The 19553-nt window shown below is 39.3% G+C and overlaps 1 protein-coding gene across 2 annotated transcripts in view; it reads left to right on the top strand.

Annotated features, from left to right (window-relative positions):
* The window catches only part of cntn5 (contactin 5), a 102057-nt gene that overhangs the window by 56736 nt on the left and 25768 nt on the right, over positions 1-19553 (top strand). For both annotated transcript variants that reach the window (XM_020087986.2, XM_020087987.2), the window contains exons 7-11: positions 1971-2174; positions 8868-8970; positions 15092-15273; positions 18317-18453; positions 18598-18727. In XM_020087986.2, the coding sequence (XP_019943545.2) occupies positions 1971-2174; positions 8868-8970; positions 15092-15273; positions 18317-18453; positions 18598-18727 (756 nt within the window). The remainder of the gene's footprint in view (positions 1-1970; positions 2175-8867; positions 8971-15091; positions 15274-18316; positions 18454-18597; positions 18728-19553) is intronic.

The raw sequence follows: 19553 nt of genomic DNA on the forward strand, positions 1-19553 counted from the left end.
TGCTGTCAAATATTTGAATACTTTCCTATTCTAGCAGCTGTCCACTCTTCACCAAGAAGACTCTGAGAGTGTCATTTTCTTTCTTCTCCACAGCAAACACATTATGGATGCAGAACCAAAGACTTGTGAAATATTGTGTGACAACGTTGAATAGATTAATTTGTCCCTGAATTTGACAGTCCTGTTTTTCCTCTAACATAATGATGGATGAGGCAGTGTAGAACTATGCACAATATACAAAGCAAACAGCATGCTGTCAAAGTCTGCTCTGTGTTCATCACAGGCATTTCATACCCATCCATCCATTTTATTACCCACTTATTCATCTTCGGGGTCATTTTGACAACTATTTCTTTTTTCCTCATATTTTTTTTCTTTATATTTTCTTGTAAGCAACCGTGTGGAATTTATTTTGTATGCCAGGATGCATTGTAAATAATGCTAAATATATCACACACTGTAATTCATGAATAAAATATAAAGCATGAATATCTTACAAATATTATTATGTTTAAAGTCAGAGACATTTGGCACTGACACCGTGTTGTTTTTTTGTTTATGCACTTGCACTCACACACCTAAGCTGACTTGTAATATAATCAGTATGCCAGTTTCTTTTCTTTCTGATATTATCACCAATCAATTAAAATAACCTTGTTGCAAATAACAGAATCAATACAATCCAGCTAATTGATATTTTTTCCATCTTTAGGGGCCTCAGTTTTCTTTTTCTAGACCAGCAGTTATTTTTTGTTTTATACTAAGAAGTGATAAGTGAAAGATTAATACATTACTTTTGTTGTTTTACATGGGCTCATAAAGTATATACAATATTCTACTGACAGTATGTCACAAATTAACTAAATATACTTCAGAGTGTAGTTAATTTCAAAGTAATGGGTCGAAGTATTGATGTCCACTACACTTATACTCCACACGTATGAGCACTATGCATGTATGATAAAAAAAGATAAAATGAAAAGTGTAAACAATGCCAAAAGTATATTATTAAAAATCTAAATTGTAAAGTGTGGATAAAAATTAGGATGTGGAAAACTACATAAAAAAATAAATGTTGGTAGTTGAGAAAGAGCTGCATGAAGTTCCATTACATCATAAACACAAAAGCATTCCAGGATATTATATACTAAATGTTAGATAAATCTTTTTCTTATACAACAGAGGCAACTTACTTCGACAACATTAGCTGTTATAATGTGTTTGCATAGCTTTGCTTTAAAAAATCCAAATGTAACTAAGGATCATTCAGTTAGAACATTAACATCTGTGTGTTATGTATAGAAAATGCTGTGCTTTCACAGGAATGTTTAATGCTGACGGTGCAATCTCCGACTCGCTGCCGCCACTGTTTTTTTTCTGTAGTATCCCTTCTAATGAGGATGTCCCCTGTCTGTGCAATCAGTGCAATCCTTGATGCATTCTGTCATCAATTATTTCGATAAAATTTGTCAAAGACTGAAGTCGACACAACCTGGCACGCACATATTCATATAGAGCGTGTGGGGGCGTTCCTGATACAGACAGACAGGCATGTTTGAAGTGGAGGCAAGTGGTCGTAAACTATGCACGCGCAGCGAATCTCAAGCGGTTTGATTAGAATCAAAAATTAATCTGATAAAGTAGCTGAGCTGGACTTCAATGAGTGGCGGGCTGTTTGGCAGGCAGTCTGCGTGGATGGAAAGCTCTGACACAGTCAACTTAGCATCAGATTAGATGCCTCTTTACAGTCTTTTGCTGCAGTAAGAGTACCAAGATATTATTATTTCACATTCTTTGCCACAACCTAGTCAACAACCGCGCATTGCTATCCTACAATGATGTACTATTGAGACCATGAATAGAATATCTCAAACTTGGAGATTTTGCAGCAAAAACATGAATATTTCATACAACAAGTCGAAAGCTTTTTCAAGCATTTTCTCATATATGGTCTCCCCTTGTTTTCACAGAGATCATCTACAGCTGGGTCTTTAATGAGTTCCCCTCCTTCGTCGCTGAGGACAGTCGGCGCTTCATCTCCCAGGACACGGGGAACCTGTACATCTCCAAGGTGCAGCCCTCCGACGTAGGGAGCTACATTTGCCTGGTGAAGAACACCGTGACAAATGCACGAGTTCTGAGCCCTCCGACACCTTTGACGCTGAAAACCGATGGTGAGGCTCTCAGATTTACGGCACCTCTCACACATGTCGGGCCCTGATTTGTATGAATGCCCTATGAAGACAACTCTGAAAGTTCATCTGAAAGTTTCAAAATGTTTTTGTTACACTGCTTCCTATCGCTGCACTTGTTTAGCACACATGGAAATCTAAAAGCATATTTTATATTCTACATGGGGCATTTCAATTGTATCCTAATGCATTTGGCAGAATAAAAAAATTCAGATCAGATAGGTTAATAAAAGCGGGGCGGTCCTCTGCTTTCCACTGAGCCTTGTGTTAGCGGAGGGCGTTATGAATTCCATACACACTGTAAATAGATGGCCAGCATTGCTTTAACATTAGTGTGGGGAGCCCTCTTCCCTCACATTGTGCTTTGGTGAAACTGGCCATCAGGGAAATCATTTTCCAGCATAAAATTAACTGAATCAATGGCCCTTGCTGTGGATGGGATTCCGCTCTTTTATACTAGCCTCTCAGGAGCCGTGCTGTGGAGCCGTTTGTTGGATTCAGGTGTGGATTTCACCTACAGGCTCTTTGCTTCTGACTACACAGAGAAATGCCCGTCACTCCAGTCAGGTGCCTGTCATTGTCAGCATTTCAAAGAGCCACAGAGATTACATCCCCAGTGAAGCCGTGAAAAGGGGCCTCTGTGCCTCCGAACCAGGTTCGCTCCAAATGTTGCAACAGGAATTCACATCTTACAGTTTACATCCCTTCCAGCGAGATTCCTGCTCTGTATTTGCATAACTCTGTATAAAAAGGCCCACAGAGACCCACATAACACTTAGCACATAACCATGCTTAATTGGTTTGTCTCTCGTTAACCAAGATACAAAATATGGACAGGAGGGCGTTTGGTCAATCTGCTTTGAGCGTTTTATTATCTCCAAGGAGGTTATGTTTTTGTTTATTTGTCTGTTAGTTAGTAGGATTACACAAAAAAGCTGCTGGCTGGATTAGCATGCAACCTGGAAGAAGAATGCTCTTAGGGTCGGGAAACAAACCAATGAATTATGTTGTGATCAGGGGCAGATCCAGGGACTTTTAACATTGTGAGATATGGCATTTTTACTGATTTCATAGAGACTAATTCATGGGTCTTGATGTAAAGGGGACTGATATCAATGACTTTGTCCAATTTGTTTTGTCACCAAATAATAATCCTAGTCTAGTGGATTTAAATGTGGTTTCATGAAGTAAGTGTTGGGCCCTGTGCCATGCTAGTTATTATATGTTTTGATAACAGATTTTCGTTGGAGAGGAATTGATTTAGCTAATCCATATTGTGACATGTGGCTGTATGTGATGCATGTGCGGAGGACATTACTCTCACCTGCAACCCAACACACCCAATCAAATCTGTACAGCTGTAACCCAGAGAACATCTTGGCACCTCCTGCTCTGCAAATCTCATGACGCTCAGCAGCCTTCTATTGTTGTTGGGGCTAAAATGTCTGGCACACCTCACAGCAGACGCACAAATGTTCTGGCGCTGCATGCACCCCTCAGTGTTTGGAGTCCGACCAATCAGAGCGCAATCTGGGCCTCAGTAAAAGTGGGTAATCATTATATGGTAGACGGTTCAAGCTGGAACTGTGTGGAACTCGCCACTGTCTCTCAGCTCCGGCCCCGCTCTTAATCAAAACAAGCATCTGGGCTCCATTATACCATGCTGGGGGCCATTGATCGTCACTTTGCAATCCACCTTGAGCAGAGCAGAGCGAGACTGGAGTCCTTAATGATGCACTGTTTTTTAACAGATGTACAATTTAACTCACCCTCCCTTTGATTTTTCACTTTGCTGTAATAGAAGCAAAGGCATCATATTACTGCAGATGGCCGTACCTTAATTTTGTTGTTTTTTCCATCATCTGTTGTTTATATTTCGCAGTTGTCTATCAGTTCTAATAACATTGGAACACCTACTTAATGAGGTTTTACATTCTACACCCTGGTCCTACCATGCAGGAGTGGACTACCATATGTACTATATTTATGTGAGGATACAGTTTTGTTCATAGTGAGCATATATCAAATATAGATCATTGCAACATTGCCACTATGTATGATTATCTATTTAATATCAGCATGATGCTTGCTTTGATCAAAGGGTGTCGATGTGATTTGAGAACTCGTGAGCAGCAGCAGTAACACAAAGAGATTTAAAAGACGACTTTCTTTTTTATAATTTGTGTTTAGTAGGAAAAAAAATGCATTGAGAAATCTTTTTTTTTTTTTTTGGTCTATTTACTTGTTCTAGTGCACATTTTTGTAAAAATGTGTGCATGTGTGTGACTTTCTGTGAAGAGTGTGTAGCCTTTTGGGAGAAAAGAGGAGATTGAGTTTAGAGGGATGGAGGGACTTTGTGGAGCCCGGTGGAAATTAGAGCTCTCCATCTCTGTCCTCAGGTCACGTTAGTGTGTAGCTTCACATGTGATTGTGTGTGCGTGTATATGTGTGTGTTGTATGGGGTTACTGCAGGAATAAAGAGAGACATATCAGAAACCATTGACTTAAAATATCGTCACCAAGTGTTAACATACCTGTTTGTGTCAACTCCACTTTGTGCGTGTGATAAATATCAGGTAGAAAAAGTCACAGGAAGACAAAAGCTAAAGACGCTGTGACCTTTGACCACTGAAATTGAACCAGTTCATCAAAATGTAATTCTCTGATTTGAAGAAATTCCCACAAGGAAATCTTCTTGAGATTTTGTGTTGTAGATGTTTCACCATTTATATTTTTTCAAACCACGTTTGGATTGTGTTGGCATATTTGCACGCCCACCTACACCTGCCACCTGCACCCATTGGACAGTACTAGCTGTCAGTCACACTGTGCAAAAGAAAATAAGCTCAAGAGCTCTGAGGCCAGGTGTGCATCTCTAGAGATCGAGTGAGCAGCTCTGGAGGCAAACCAACACCAGGAGCTGGCTCAGGCTGAGGCAACCTGGAGGCTCTGGAAGAGGACAATGTGACTCTGAAGGAGCTGGCGAACCTTTTGAAATGTGAACAGAGCAGGGTTGAGCTTGTGGTGATGGAGGTTGAGGAAAGGTGAGTTCACAGCCAACAGATTGACTCCATGGCTGAGGAGATTCAAACCAACCAGCTGTGAGAGCAGCAATTTCTTTTGGTGATAGAATTAGTCTTAATGCTGTGAATCAGTGGTGGAAATATGACCCTCCTAAGTGGGTTTGTTGGAAGTTATCAGGGTGGTAGATCTCGGCTTATGTTTGGAATTAAAAAGTGATCTTGGACTTGAAATGGTTGGCGACCACTGTACCGAATCAACTGCGTTGAAGAAGATGTGAAACTAGAACTTGAGACATAAAAGAAGTTAATTCCAGCCAGGATTCCTCCTTGCCCTCGACTGTCCACCGCAGGTTGTAGTGCCAAACCTTTACCTCCGTTCGACCTGTTCTCCTGCTCCCTCCGCTCCCTCTCTTGCTTTCTTACGTGCTGCCTCCTCAGCTGGCGCCTCAGCCTCGATCACTTTGTTGTATGGAAAGAGAAGCCTCACAAGAAGCTGCCTTTCTCTACAGGCTACACGGAGTTTCTTCATTGGCCAAGACAAGGAGGGCAATTATTTATTGTAAAATTATTTTAAATGTACTTCTCAGTGAAAGTATTCCCTAAAACTGATTGACAGGTACTTTAATACATGAAGCAACATTATACAGGAGTTATCACATTTATAAATAGGTTCTTTACATCAGTAATGTTGGTAAATACACAAGTCAAACACACACTGTGAATTATCCATCTGCAACTAAAACTGTTCTATATAGGAGAAAATTCATGTCAACACATGTCTTCACATTGCTTTTACTTAGAGAGAAGTGGTGGAGGTTACAGTGGCACTGCAGCACCACTGGTGTTGTTGCCGAAATACATTTTCCCTCTCAACACTGACACCAGTTTGAGTAAAACATAATATTTGTAGGCACATGTCATCTCCACATGGCCATGTTTGCTGGTACTTCCCGGTAAATTATTATTGACAACCTTAGGCCCACAGCCATATTGGATGTCAGCTTGATTTTTTTGCCAAGCCACATATTTTTAGTGGTGCAGTCAAAACAACTCATCCTGCGTTATCTTCAATATACACATTCTGCTTTCAACTATCATACACATATTATTCTGTAAACAGCAACACACTGAATCTTTCCAGGCTAATGGGATTGTTCCTTTTAGTGTTGAAACAAATTGCAGAGTATGTTATATATGTTGTGATTATAAGTGACATGCAGCAGTTTCTTCTTTTTGTTGTTTCTTCTGCCTCTGTGTTAATCTGCTGTTTCATCCTCAAGACAAAATGTTTTTAAAAACGATATCATCAAACGTATTCAACGTTAAAGTACCAGAGCTTGTCTCCTATATTTCAAATTGTTCTGTTTATCATGCTCTGTGCATTAAACACTGCTGAACCGCTGATGCAGTACAGATGCAGAATCAGTAGTTTCTCAATGAAGACATCGAGGTGTGACAATCTAGTCTTAGCGTGCAGGGATCCATCCAGCTGTCCAGGACTGAACCAATTGAAATATATGGAGATGAAGGAAGTTAAGGGAACATTTGATGCAATTATTGAACAATATAAAAAATAGAATTTAAATATGAATTTATTGAATTCAATTTGGATACGAATATTAAAAAAAATTCAAAACATATAGATCTATAAAGAATGTTTTTGTCTTTATTTCATATTTTTTACAGTCCATTAGTGCCTGTGACAGGCATGGGAACTTCAAACACTCATCTATTCCAGGATCAGAGAGCTGATAAAACAGATAAAGCACTTCTATGCTCTCTATGCTATTAGCCTGGAACCCTGATAAAATTTAGGACGGGCATCATGCTTGGAAATTGCTTCGCAGAAGAACAAAGCACAAAAGAAAAATGTAATTTCCATTTGATTAATAAATAAAGTTGAAACATAAAATATAATGCTACATCAGAAATGAGGGTCAGTAATGTTTTAGCACACCAGGCCTGGACATTATTTATTTCACTTCTTTCCAGTCCAGTCACTGAGGCTGAATATAATATTGAATGTACTGTGGCATGAGCCAATGAAATATTGAAAATTCATTATATGTGAAGGGCTGCTTTGGAGCCATAAATGTTGTGAATGAGATTGAAATTGAAAAGTTCTTTGGTACAAATATCGTAAAAGTCCTTTTCTATACATCGTGCACCACAGTTCAACAACCTCGCTGCTTTTTTGCTGCACCCATTTTATCACATTAAAAGTGTCAGGTACACGTGGGAGGTGTAATTACGGTTTCTAAAATGCAGTGACAGTCATTTGTCTCACTGATTATGTTCATCACAGCACATCTGTAGGAGCACTCCATATGCACTCATACGCTTTCCTGTGAACTTAGGCAGCTGCTGGGGTGGGTGGTGCATCTATCAGTGGCATTCACTTGCGATGATTGTGTTTGTATATAACATTACGTGGTAAAGAGAAGGAATGCTCATGTAATATTCATATCGCAAAGCTGCTGCTTAATAAGACAGATAATAGTAGTGAGATCCCAGGTGAAGGGGCTTTCCTTCACTCCTTCAAATTTGCTCATTGTCATCTGACGTGTCATTCCGGCAAATGGTTATAAATGGCCACCTTAACGTACAGATGAATAAACAAAGAAAACGTATCCTCTGGCTGTGAGAGTGGAGGTGTAAGTCTCGGTGGCACTTAGCAAGTATGATAAAAAAATGTTTGTATCCTTCATAACGTGTTTGGGAATTGTGGAGTGGTTTACTAATTCTTGAGGACACAGCGTCTCAATGTTGTCACCAGAGAGCATTTTAGTGCATCGAAAACTAAGATGTTGCATAAACAAATCTCTGTGTGTCTAACACTTAAAGGTCCAGTGTGTATGATTTAGGTGAAAGGGATCTATTGGCAGAAATTTAATGTAAATTAATCCTCATGATGTTTTCACTAATTCATTTCATCTAAATTATATGAATTGTAGTTTTCTTTACCCCAGAAAAGGCCCTTTATATTTAAATACTTTATATTTACATCGAGGGGACCCTCTCTACGGAGGCCGCCATGTTTTTTACATTAGTCCAGACTGAACAAACTAAACACCTTTTGAGTTTTTATGACAACTGAAGCTACCACAGGTTCTTAGGAGAGGGTGAGGTGAGGGGTGTTTAGCTGCAACATGCAACTTCAACACTAGATATCACAAAATTCTACACACTGTACCTTTAAATCCAGGTTTTTGTGTTTCTTTTTCAAAACTAGGATTATTCAGTCGCATGCTATGTATTTGATCCACACTGTCACTTGCCCCATTAATTAACTGTGTGTAAAGTTATGGTGGATAGTGGAGCAATGTGCCAGATGGTGTGCATAATGTGCAGCCCCACACCTGTACACTGCATTATTTAATATACTGTGTGTACTTTCAGAGGTATAAATGTGAGGAATCCTCAAGATCCGCTGCTCTGTTTTTCCTCAGTTGTTGCTTACATATGATACAATACAGAAAAAGAATAAAAGGCAGTAGAAAGTGGACATTGCCTTTATTTTTAAATAACGCTGTCTCTGTGTAGCACACTGCAAGAAAAGATGAGGATAATGGGAAATGGGCGAGTGGGTGAGTGGCTGTTTCAATCTGCCTCCTTCTAATGTCTGCAATTCCTCTTTCTTAACCTTTTCCAGGTGTCATGGGTGAATATGAGCCCAAAATTGAAGTGCATTTCCCTACGTCTGTCCTCGCTGCCAAAGGAGTCACTGTCAGGCTGGAATGCTTTGCTCTGGGGAAGTAAGTAAACAACAGCATATTGCACAAATACAGGTAGCTGTTTATTACAGCAATATAAAATTAATCACCAGGCACAATAAACCGCAGCCTATCACCGCTCTGTTGCTGAAAGATCCTTGAGATAATACTCCCTGTGTTTTTGTCTCTTGTTTAAATTAGATTATCCCAGTACCTGAGTGGGAACCAGGCATATCTTGTCCTCAGGCGGGATGTTAAGTGAGTGTAGAGAAGTGCAGCATCGTGGCTCAGCTGTTAGATGACATGTTAGTGCATGGAGGGGGAAGACTCGATGGGGAATTCTGCCCTGGGGGCCCATGTGTTCTCGTAATTGAGAGCCCTAATGTATCAGTGTTTCCTGGGTGCTTCCAGGGCCTGTTATGAATGTAGAAAGCCAAGGTTATGTCTGTGGAAAAAAAATGAAAACAGGACAAGTTGTCTGCCAGGAGGGACGATGCTTTTGTCCACAGAGACTAAAACCCAAAGCACTTACCACTGCAGCTAAAGTCAGCATCGCTGGCTTCGTGCTGTACGAAGCTGTTTCACATTAAAATATGTTTGACAAATAATTTAAGATAAAGTTCAGCTTGACTTGACCAAAAAATGAAGTCCCCAATGTTTTTAACAGTTGAATATCTTTGATGTGTTTTGAATTTGACATTTTCACTCTTTTCGTGTTAAAAACACAGTTGAAGTGGTGTTTGACATTAGTGTAAGAACATTTCATAACAAACCACATAGTCATGTATCATCCTTTCTCCATTCTGTTTATAATTGTTCAGCATGAATTATTCAACGCTGACTCCTATCTTAAGTGCAAACAGCCTCTAATCTAGAGATGAGTAAGGGCCTCATAATTGTTTACCTTCATTTCAATTAATTATCCACATTATGGTTAGTCATTCCTAAATATATAGACACGGCATTCTAATCTCACACTCCTTGGTTTTCTTATGAAGCTGAGACGAACTTTTTAAATAAATGTGGAACAGTCAAACAGCTTTAGTTTTTTTTGCTCCTGTGATTCTCTCAATGAAGTCATTTGTGGCTGATGGCTTCAGTCAGACAGTGACTTACCCTCATACGTAGAGATGAATGATTTATCAGTGCACCCTATTAAGAAACGCCAGTCTTTATATAGCTGTGGAAATGAAGTTAAAATAGGTTTTGTTCTCCTGTTGATCAATATGTATGATGGCGCGGTGAGCTCAGCCGGGGCAGAGAAGCTCTTTGTGCGTGAATGCCAGAGCTCCTTGATGTGATTTTCTCTCCTGATATTTGCCAGTGACAGTACTTTGTAGGCCACAGTCAAGGGCAAAGAGAACAATGAGACGATGAAAATGAAAGAGAGACCCATAAAAACACAATCCTCCTTAGATTTAATGAGTTTTGAATTTTACAATTGTAATGTTATTTTTAGTAATGCCTGCAAGAGTGATTAGTAATCACCATTTTGTAGCTGCTGGGTATGGTAACAACTGTTTACTGTTGTTGACCAGACCACCGCTGTGCTTGTTTTGAGTTATTTCATATAAATGAAACATATAAATACAGACAAATAAATTGTTAATTCTTTCCTAAGGGGCTTATCACATATTTTACATGAACAGTATTCCAAAAAGAAATTCTGCAGCGAGGTTAATTTGTCATTTTCCTGCGTGACATGTGATCTGTTTGTTGACATTGACTAAAGTTGCTTTCTAACCAACTAAAGACCCAACATTATGTTGGCTGAGATGTCTCACAAAAACACGAATTCAAAAGCCACAACACAACAGCAAAAGTCACAGTATTAATTCAAAAGCCACACCGCAACTGCAACACAAATGCAAAAGCCAGCATTTGTGTTAAAACCTCTTTTTGTAGTCAACATCCATTGTAGCTGTTGGTTTCATCTTGTGTGGCTTTTGCAGTTGTGTTTTGCATTGTTTTTTTCCATTGATGTGATGAGTGTAAGAAGTCTCACAACATTCCTCTTCAATTCCATCAAATTGCAATCAAACAGACAACTCACAGTTTGAGTGTAGCACCCTATACGTGAAATGAAACAATCCTGGATCCACACCTTGGTCTGAATTCGTGTCCCATCCTTCCACCAAGTTTCATGGAAACTGATTCTGTAGTTTTTGCGTAATGCTGTCTTCAAACACGTCAACCAACAAACAAACCCGACAGGGTGAAAACATGAGTAATTAACTCATTTTTCAGGGCAGTCAGTGTTGCAAACCAAACATGTCACTGCTCACTGTCATCATCTCAACCACCAGTTTGCTGGTTTGTTTGACATCCAGCATATAGTCAATGTTTTCTGTTGCAAGATTCACATTAGCTTCTATCACAGCCTCAGGCTTGTAGCTTCTAGCTGTTTAACAGAGAAGTTCAGTATGCACATATCTCATCTCCTTTTTCTTCCAGTTAATGCAAAGCAGTTATAAGGATAGTTAAGCTGAGTGAATATAGCACCATATTGATGATGGTATATGCTACTTGCAAATTTCCAAACAATCCAAATTCAATTTAAAACCTTGGCTGCACAGTGTGATTTATATGAAGCAGTGGAAAGTGCAGTGTTGTTAGCTGCATTCATTTCAAAGGATATTGGAGTTTGAAGTTCACTGTAGTTCAAAAGCCTTGTACGTTTGATGGGTTACACATTCTCCCACTCGTTTCCACTTAAAATATAATATGTGGCATGTGGTGTATGCTTTCATCCAAATTGCCTCAGTGTAGTGGATATACTTTTAGTTACTGTGACCCCAGAGGGAATCAAACTCTCGAAACCCTTACATTTTCCTCTTTGAGCTGCACAGGACCACAAGGACCACACTGTCAGCGGCAACAGAGAGTGCCTCTTAATGACAGCACATTTTCATTCCACTGCGGTTAATGTCTTTGAAAGACAGTTGTTTTGCTCAGATCGTACGGGTAAAAAGTGGCTTTGTGTTTCAGGTAGGTTCCCTTTCGAACAGCATAGAATTTCCTGAAGGGACCAAGAAATCCAGAGTTTAGCAAATGAGCTAAATCCTGGGATAATATTTAGATCTTAATGAGCTAAAGTGAACCAATTCTCCTGTATATTCTTAGTATTAGATTTAATTCCTAACATTTACTATGGAACTAGTCTTGATGAGGGCACAGCAATTGTGTGGAATGTTAATTAAGATGAAAGCTACAGAGCTTGCCTATAGGTACGTTCTCAAATTGAAAACGGTTGCACTTAAACTGTAGTGTGCAACACATTCACAATAAAGAAGGGATATAATACTCACTTTGGGCCATTTCTGGAAAATCAACCTTGCAGAGCTTTGTAGCTTTTATATCTGTAAAGATTCTCAGTCGTCTTCAGAAGTTTTACAAATGAATGTAGACATTTGGACCTGCTTGTGTTTCTTGAAGAGATTTCACCTCCTATAACAAATAGACTAAGCGACTAAGATGTCTTCTTTCACTCTTTAGTCGTTTTTACCGACTGTTTCATGCAGAACACAGTGACGGGCAGAGTTTCTTGTTTCCTAACTGAATGAGTCTATTCTCTGCCGCCCGCCCCCACTCCTGCGAACACATACAGCTCATTACTCTGCCTCCAAAGGGAAAACTTGCCATAGACTCAGGAAGATTCAACCCGATGTTCCAGTCATTCAAGATCCCTAAAGACTCGCTATGTTCTCTGGCTTATCAGAAGTTTAGTCAGAGCCAAAGGTCTCAGAAAACTTCTTCTTCACATATAAGGAAGTTTATCATAACAACTGCATGTTATATTCAGGGGTACTGATTCAATCTCTCTGACTCTTTATTAGAATTTAATTTATTTGTTATAATAGTCCACAGAGGCATTAAAATGAAAATGTCAACTACTAAAAAATGGCTCCACCAGATATTCAATTTGACCTGCGATTTTGCCCGTCATAACCACAAAACGTCTATTGTTATTTTATATCATCAATGTAGGACATACTGTACCTTTGCCAAGGCATTACTCTTAAATTTAATCAAGCTGTACCAAATTGCACACACTCAAAGATATCAGGTCCCTAAATATGCCTAATTTTTCTTTTCTTCAAGATCCATTAATTATTATGTATAAAAAATGTGAAAATGCTATCTCACAATATTGAAGGAAGTTGAAAAGAGAAAATCCTCGATGCGCCCCTTTGTCCACATCAGTGCCAAAATGTAAAGACTTATTTCTTGGCCCATGTCCCATCCTTCCACCACGTTTCATGGAAATCCTTTGTGTAGTTTTTGCATAATCCTCCTGACAAAGAAACAGACAGGGGGTGAGGACATCATCTTCTTAGAGCAGGTAATTACTGTAAAAATAGGTAAAATTACATTTCTTCCTTTTTGTCAGGGATTAACTTGACTTCATGATACATTAATATCAAATGTAAAAACCTCACCTTTCCATGTTTTTGTCATTGTACATCGTAATACATCTTGTATTAAGGAACTAAATTAAACATTAAAAAATGAATACATTAATTAAAACATTAATCAAAACTTTTTCTCAAGACAAACTGACAGAACTTTGTCCCTGAATCTTTGTGCAGAAAGTTTAGGCTCCACTAACTAAAATGTATTTGAATCTACTGACTATTATTCATTATTTTGCTTCACACTCTCAGTGATGTGAGGAAGCCTAAATGTGTGCTGTAAGGTAATGAGCCAGCAATTCAAAAGTACAAAGTGAAAGGAAAAAAAATTTAAACCATTAGTCTACAAAAAAGGAAAGAATGTGACATAAAACTCCTTTCAAAAATGAAAAAGAATAACACTTTGTTTAATATAAAACATGCTCTGAATCCTAATTTGAGCTCATTGCCGCCAAGAGCGCTTCGATGTCATAGTGAATTTGCAACAGATCAAAAAGCTCAGGGATGTAACGTTTCCATCCCGGCTAAATGATTGATGGGTTCACTGGAGGTTTGTAGGGTGTCAGACTTCCATCTCTCAGAGACACGTCTATTCTAGTTGTCATACAAGAGAGCACCACTGATAGCGAGCTCATAGTCAGCCGTTCTCGCCGTGCGTGCAAGTCATCTATCATAAGAGCCTATAGGGCAACCCGTGAATAAACAAGGATAGATGACAGCGCTCACACACTAATCATAAAAAACTGGAATATTGTCTCTGTCCCTCTGAGACCTGGCGTCTATTGCGAGGGTCATTTGGTACAGTAAATATATCATGAGTGATCAAAAGGTTAATGACTCACATGTGGAGCAGAACCAATATTAAATAGGTGTCATCGTGTGTCAGTAGTTAAACTCAAGATAAGGGCTTCTGGGATCTGATGATTTTCAAATCTCTCATTGTTTATTGATTTGATTATTATTCTTTTAATTAATAATGCAGACATTAATGCCCACAACGATTTCCGCAAGCTCATTTGCTTCTTTTCTTTTCTATGAGCTGTCCAAAGCTCAGCTAACTTGATTTCTGAATAATACATTCATGCAGTAATTGTGAGTTTAACATCTAAGACGTACTAGGGTTGTAAAAGCTCAGAAATATCAATGATTCAAATTCTTCTCCTGCAGAGATAGCTGGAAAGAATCTATCAAGGTTATCTTTTTGATTGTCTGTCTGATATTTCCAAAGAAATCTCAGTCTGTCTGTGCCTCTTGTATCTCGAGAATTGTTCATGTTATTGGACTCAAACGTGCCAAGTGCTGTTTAGGGCCCAAGGAAGTGCAGGGAGGAATTTTGTGTATTTTGGACTTGTGATGCAATGAATATTAATAAACTTTGACAAGGTGACCAGCTCTCTGTAGCATAGGCTGCATGGGACTCATCAATGTGAGTGACCTTGTCGATCATGACAACAGCACGTTCACGACAATGGCAAAGACAACTAATTCTCCAGCTCAGGATGGACAAACTTCATCGAACTATAAATAACTAGATTCACTATCAATATCAAAAATATAACTTCAAATATGTCATTGTAAGTCACTTTAAAAGGTCATTATCATTGCAGGTTAATGTTCTTACTTTAAAAAAAACAAAAGAAACATATTTTGCCATCACCTCTGAAACACATCATCATTGCAGCTCACAGCCCATCTTTTCTCCCAGACTCTATCACTGACTCTGTATATATCTTGCTGCTCTCCCCTCGCAGTCCAGTGCCAACAATCACATGGAGGAAGATAAATGGCAACATCCCCAAGAAGGCGAGGCTTCGGAAGTCACAGGCTGTGCTGGAGATCCCCAACATTCAACTGGACGACTCGGGAACGTACGAGTGCAAAGCTGAGAATCCAAGAGGAGGCACGTCGTTCAAAGGACAGCTGCAGGTCTACAGTGAGTCTGAGCACATTCTTATTCCTGGGATCTCTTATTAAAATTCAAACAATATGCATTGTTAGAATGTGTTGTGTTCCAGGCGGCACAGTGGTGCTAGTAGTTCAAACTACTGTTGAATTTTTGATGAGCTGTTTTATACGCATAGTTTCCTGCAGATTTTTAATGATGGCCGTGAATTTTCTGACCAGCCCTTGGACTAATCACACAACCATCAGAAATAATCCAATGACAAGTGTCCCTCATTCTCTCTTGAACAACATCATTTTAACTGTGAGGTTGTTTGTTTTCAGTCCAAAATGTTCCAAAATCATTCTCTTTTAAATTGTAACTTAGCATAATGTAATGGTTTTCTGTAAAAAAAAAAAAATTCTGGTAGTTTCACTCTTCCAAATGTTTTTCCCTGGATTCGCTGAGTTTGTTGATTTTGTTGTTTTCTTTTTAAACCTTATTAAACATTAAATAATCTGATGTGTATACTCTCTGCTTAAATCTAATGCAGGTATATATGATAATAATGAACTTGAAAAAATAAAATTACACTTGTGCAGTTACCCACAACAATATAATGCATCATTAAAGTGTTTTTAGGTCATAAAGACACTCTGGATGTTGCCTGTCAGTTTCACAGTTTCAAGGAAAGTATAGCTGTAATTTATTCACCAAACTAAGTTTCATCACCACAAATATCTAAAAAAAGAACGTTCGTCTTTGATCAGTAAACAATCTAGCTCATGTTAGGTACCTGTAAGCTTTTCAAATTTCTGCCTCTGCCTGTGATCGTAAACGTATCTACGAGGGTGCCAAGACTCCCTTGGCCTTGGTAGGACACATTTCCAAGGCCATACACTTCTTACCAACCCCCATTCTGTGGCCATCACAAGGAGAATAGAGAGTTTTGATATGTAGCAGCCTCATTCTAAATATAATTTACACAGGTAAGCTGGTTGTTTGAACTTTCGATGTGACGGAGCCTTTCCTGACCATAACCAATTAATTAAATCACACTTCCAAATAATTTGTCTGCATCTGGCAAAGTGATATAAGACACATTCATGTGGACAAAATCATTTCTCTAGTTTTATAGTGTAAAGATTACAGAAATCTACATGGAGGTTTACAGTAATGTGGACAAACAGAAATCCCCTGTATGATCTCTGTTGGTCAAAACTAAATCACATATTGGTGGTTACATTTACAGAGGTGATGTAACGTGTAAGAATCTAATTTACTGTAAGAGTAATTATAGCAAAAATAAAGGAGAAGAAAAATTAAAAAAGGTTGACAGTGATTGACACAAGACTCACAGGGATCAAGTCCCAGTAAAACCACCCTTTAAAGTCTTTATTTTTGAGAATGTACAACAAATTACTGTAAATATACACAAACTCAGATAATACCCAGTATAGACAAAATAAACTGCAAAATAGAGAGGAGGTATACAGCCTATATACAGTGTTTCTAACTGAAGGGGTGACAGATATTCTCAATAGCATGTGGAGTTGGACAGGAACTCACATTGCAGCTTAGAAATGCTATGGAAACAAGAAAAAGAAAAGAGAAGCAAAGAAAAGAACAGAAAAAAAGAAGCTTAATGGTTAAGGGGCCCCCAGGAGAAGGCAGTGGAGGGAGAGAAAACAACGTGTTCACAACATGACTCACTTGGACAGAGGAGAGGAGGGGAGGGGGGAGGAGGGGAGGGGAGAGGATGAGGAGGGGAGAGGATGTGGAGAGGTGAGGAGGGGAGAGGCGGAGAGGAGAGGAGGAGGAGAGGAGGGGAGAGGAGGAGAGGAGAGGATGGGGAGAGGAGAGGAGGAGAGGAGGAGGAGAGGAGGAGGAGAGGAGGAGGAGGAGAGGAGAGGATGGGGAGAGGAGAGGAGGGGATGAGGAGAGGAGAGGAGAGGATGAGGGGAGAGGAGGAGAGGATAAGAGGATGAGGAGAGGAGGGGAGAGGAGGAGAGGAGAGGAGAGGATGAGGAGAGGAGGGGAGAGGAGAGGATGAGGAGAGGAGAGGAGGAGAGGATGAGTAGAGGAGGGGAGAGGAAGGTGAGGTTTCGTCATTTTGACAACAGTGCAACTCCGGGTCCCTTCAGTGAAAATCCCTGCTGTATTTTCTATGTACAAACAAAACCTCTCAGAAGTTGCTTTGATCAAAAGCTTGTGTTGGTTGGATTCTGTTTGTTTGGTCGGTGGAACATTATCTTAACTGGAGGTTTGTATTTCTACCACAAAAATGACAGATTGAACATTTAAACCACTGCACCACAGCTCTTACCGGTCCAGAAACATTGGGAATCCAACCTCACACTTGTGTAGGCAGGACTCACAAGTGTTTTGTTTCAATAGATGATGGTCTGGAGAAAAATATTACCGTGACAATTTTCTTCATATCAGTCGATGTCAACATCACAATCTTTTTATCGGATATATGAAATTATTTGATATCCTTACAGAAAACAAGTTTGGCCAATTTAAGCCTGGTCAAAGAAAGTTTCTTTGGTGAAAACAATGCTTCGTCCTTATCCTGGATATGTTGTGCATCATTTAAGACATTCCTCTTCTGTTAATGTCCACTGGACCGGTGAACCAGCACCTCATTAGAATTGGTATTTCTTTCTTTGAAATGAAAGGCCAGAGGATCAGAAAAAGAACATGTCTTATTACTGGAAATACAGTTTTTGTGATTTTGAAGTTTTCCAGGGGGCAGAAATACAGAAGGGGGTGAATGTTGTTGTCAGGATTCAATGATTTCAATTGAAATCAAAAGACTGAAACCAAACACTTAAAAAGAAAAACACACAAAAGGTGCTGAAGTTGATTTTAAAAATAAATCATTTAAACATGCATGCATCTTTTAACCCCTGTGGCATTAAGAGATTAGAGAAAAACAGGTTTTGTATGTTTCACTGTCACTAATACAAGCTCTGACATTGTGTGTTGATAATACATTTATATATGTATCCTGAATACTATATCCACTCTGCCTTGTGTGTTTTTCAAGGATGTAATATTGTATGTAATATATGTGTTTCTTTTGTTCCAGCCTTTCCTCAGTGGGTCAGAATGATTAATAACACTCAGATGGACAGTGGAGAGAAGCTCCATTGGGAGTGCAAGGCCACAGGGAGGCCCCGGCCCACCTATCTCTGGCTCCGTGATGGTGTGCCCTTGACACCCATGGTACTTCACCACGCAGCACCCTGTCCTGTTGATCGCACCATGAGACGTCTGAATTCAACCCATGAAACTACACCTGTATAGTATACATCTTTAGTTTATTCATGCTTCAGCTTCCTTTCATATATTTATTTTCTCAATTTTCAGGGTCATGTTGTGATAACGAACGGAGACCTAACCATTCACAATGTGCAGCGGACGGACTCGGGAATGTACCAGTGTGTTGCAGAGAATAAATACGGGGCCATCTACTCCAGTGCTGAGCTGACAATTTTAGGTATTTACATTTATATCACAGTTTGACACGCGTTTATAAAAGTACAAATACTTGTATTTCGTCTGTAATTTGAATTACACAAATCAAAAGGCATTGGGAGCCTGCGTTTGATGAGGTTACTTCAGTGCTGTAGCCAGGCACGTTTCTTGATCCTCTGCAGAGAATTGAATTGCAGACGGAGTATTGGCATCTGAACGAGGTAGCAGATGATAGGTAAGGGAGATTGAAATGCAAGTGGGGGACGCTGAACTGTGAGATGTGCTGATTGCCAATCAATGGGCCCTGATTTTGACGGCATGAGTAAAAGAGGGATCCTTCTGGTTGTATTCAATGAGGTGTCTGAGCACATCAAGTTGAGGAGAGAGTGGAGCCTTGCCACATTATTCTGAGCAGAATGAAAAACAATGACTTGTACGTATAGATTTATACTAATGGGAGCAAACACTAGAAGAGAGACATCAATGGTTTCTTTGATAGAGTTTAATGACTCCATTAGGGTCTTATCTCCGCTCTATTGTTGTCATCAAAGCACAGACCACACGTGAATCCCAACAAACCTTCACTTTGGACGTGACTTTCATCCGATATTTGTTAGTCTAAATTCCAATTATAACTTGCAGTAATTGCTTAATAACAGATTTTATAAGGTATTTCTAGTGTTTTTGTCCAAAGCCAAATATGCACTTGTAAGTTTAAGAACATTAACAGCCAAGGAAACGTCTTCGGCTTTTAAGGCTTCAGGCTAAAAGCACAACAGTCAGTGGCTGTTCACTGTTCTGTGTTGATGCACTATTTTCTCCTTGTCATCTTCTATACTGGGACACAT

The sequence above is a fragment of the Paralichthys olivaceus genome, chromosome 11 (genome assembly GCF_024713975.1).
Source record: "Paralichthys olivaceus isolate ysfri-2021 chromosome 11, ASM2471397v2, whole genome shotgun sequence".
NCBI classification, from domain to species: domain Eukaryota; kingdom Metazoa; phylum Chordata; class Actinopteri; order Pleuronectiformes; family Paralichthyidae; genus Paralichthys; species Paralichthys olivaceus.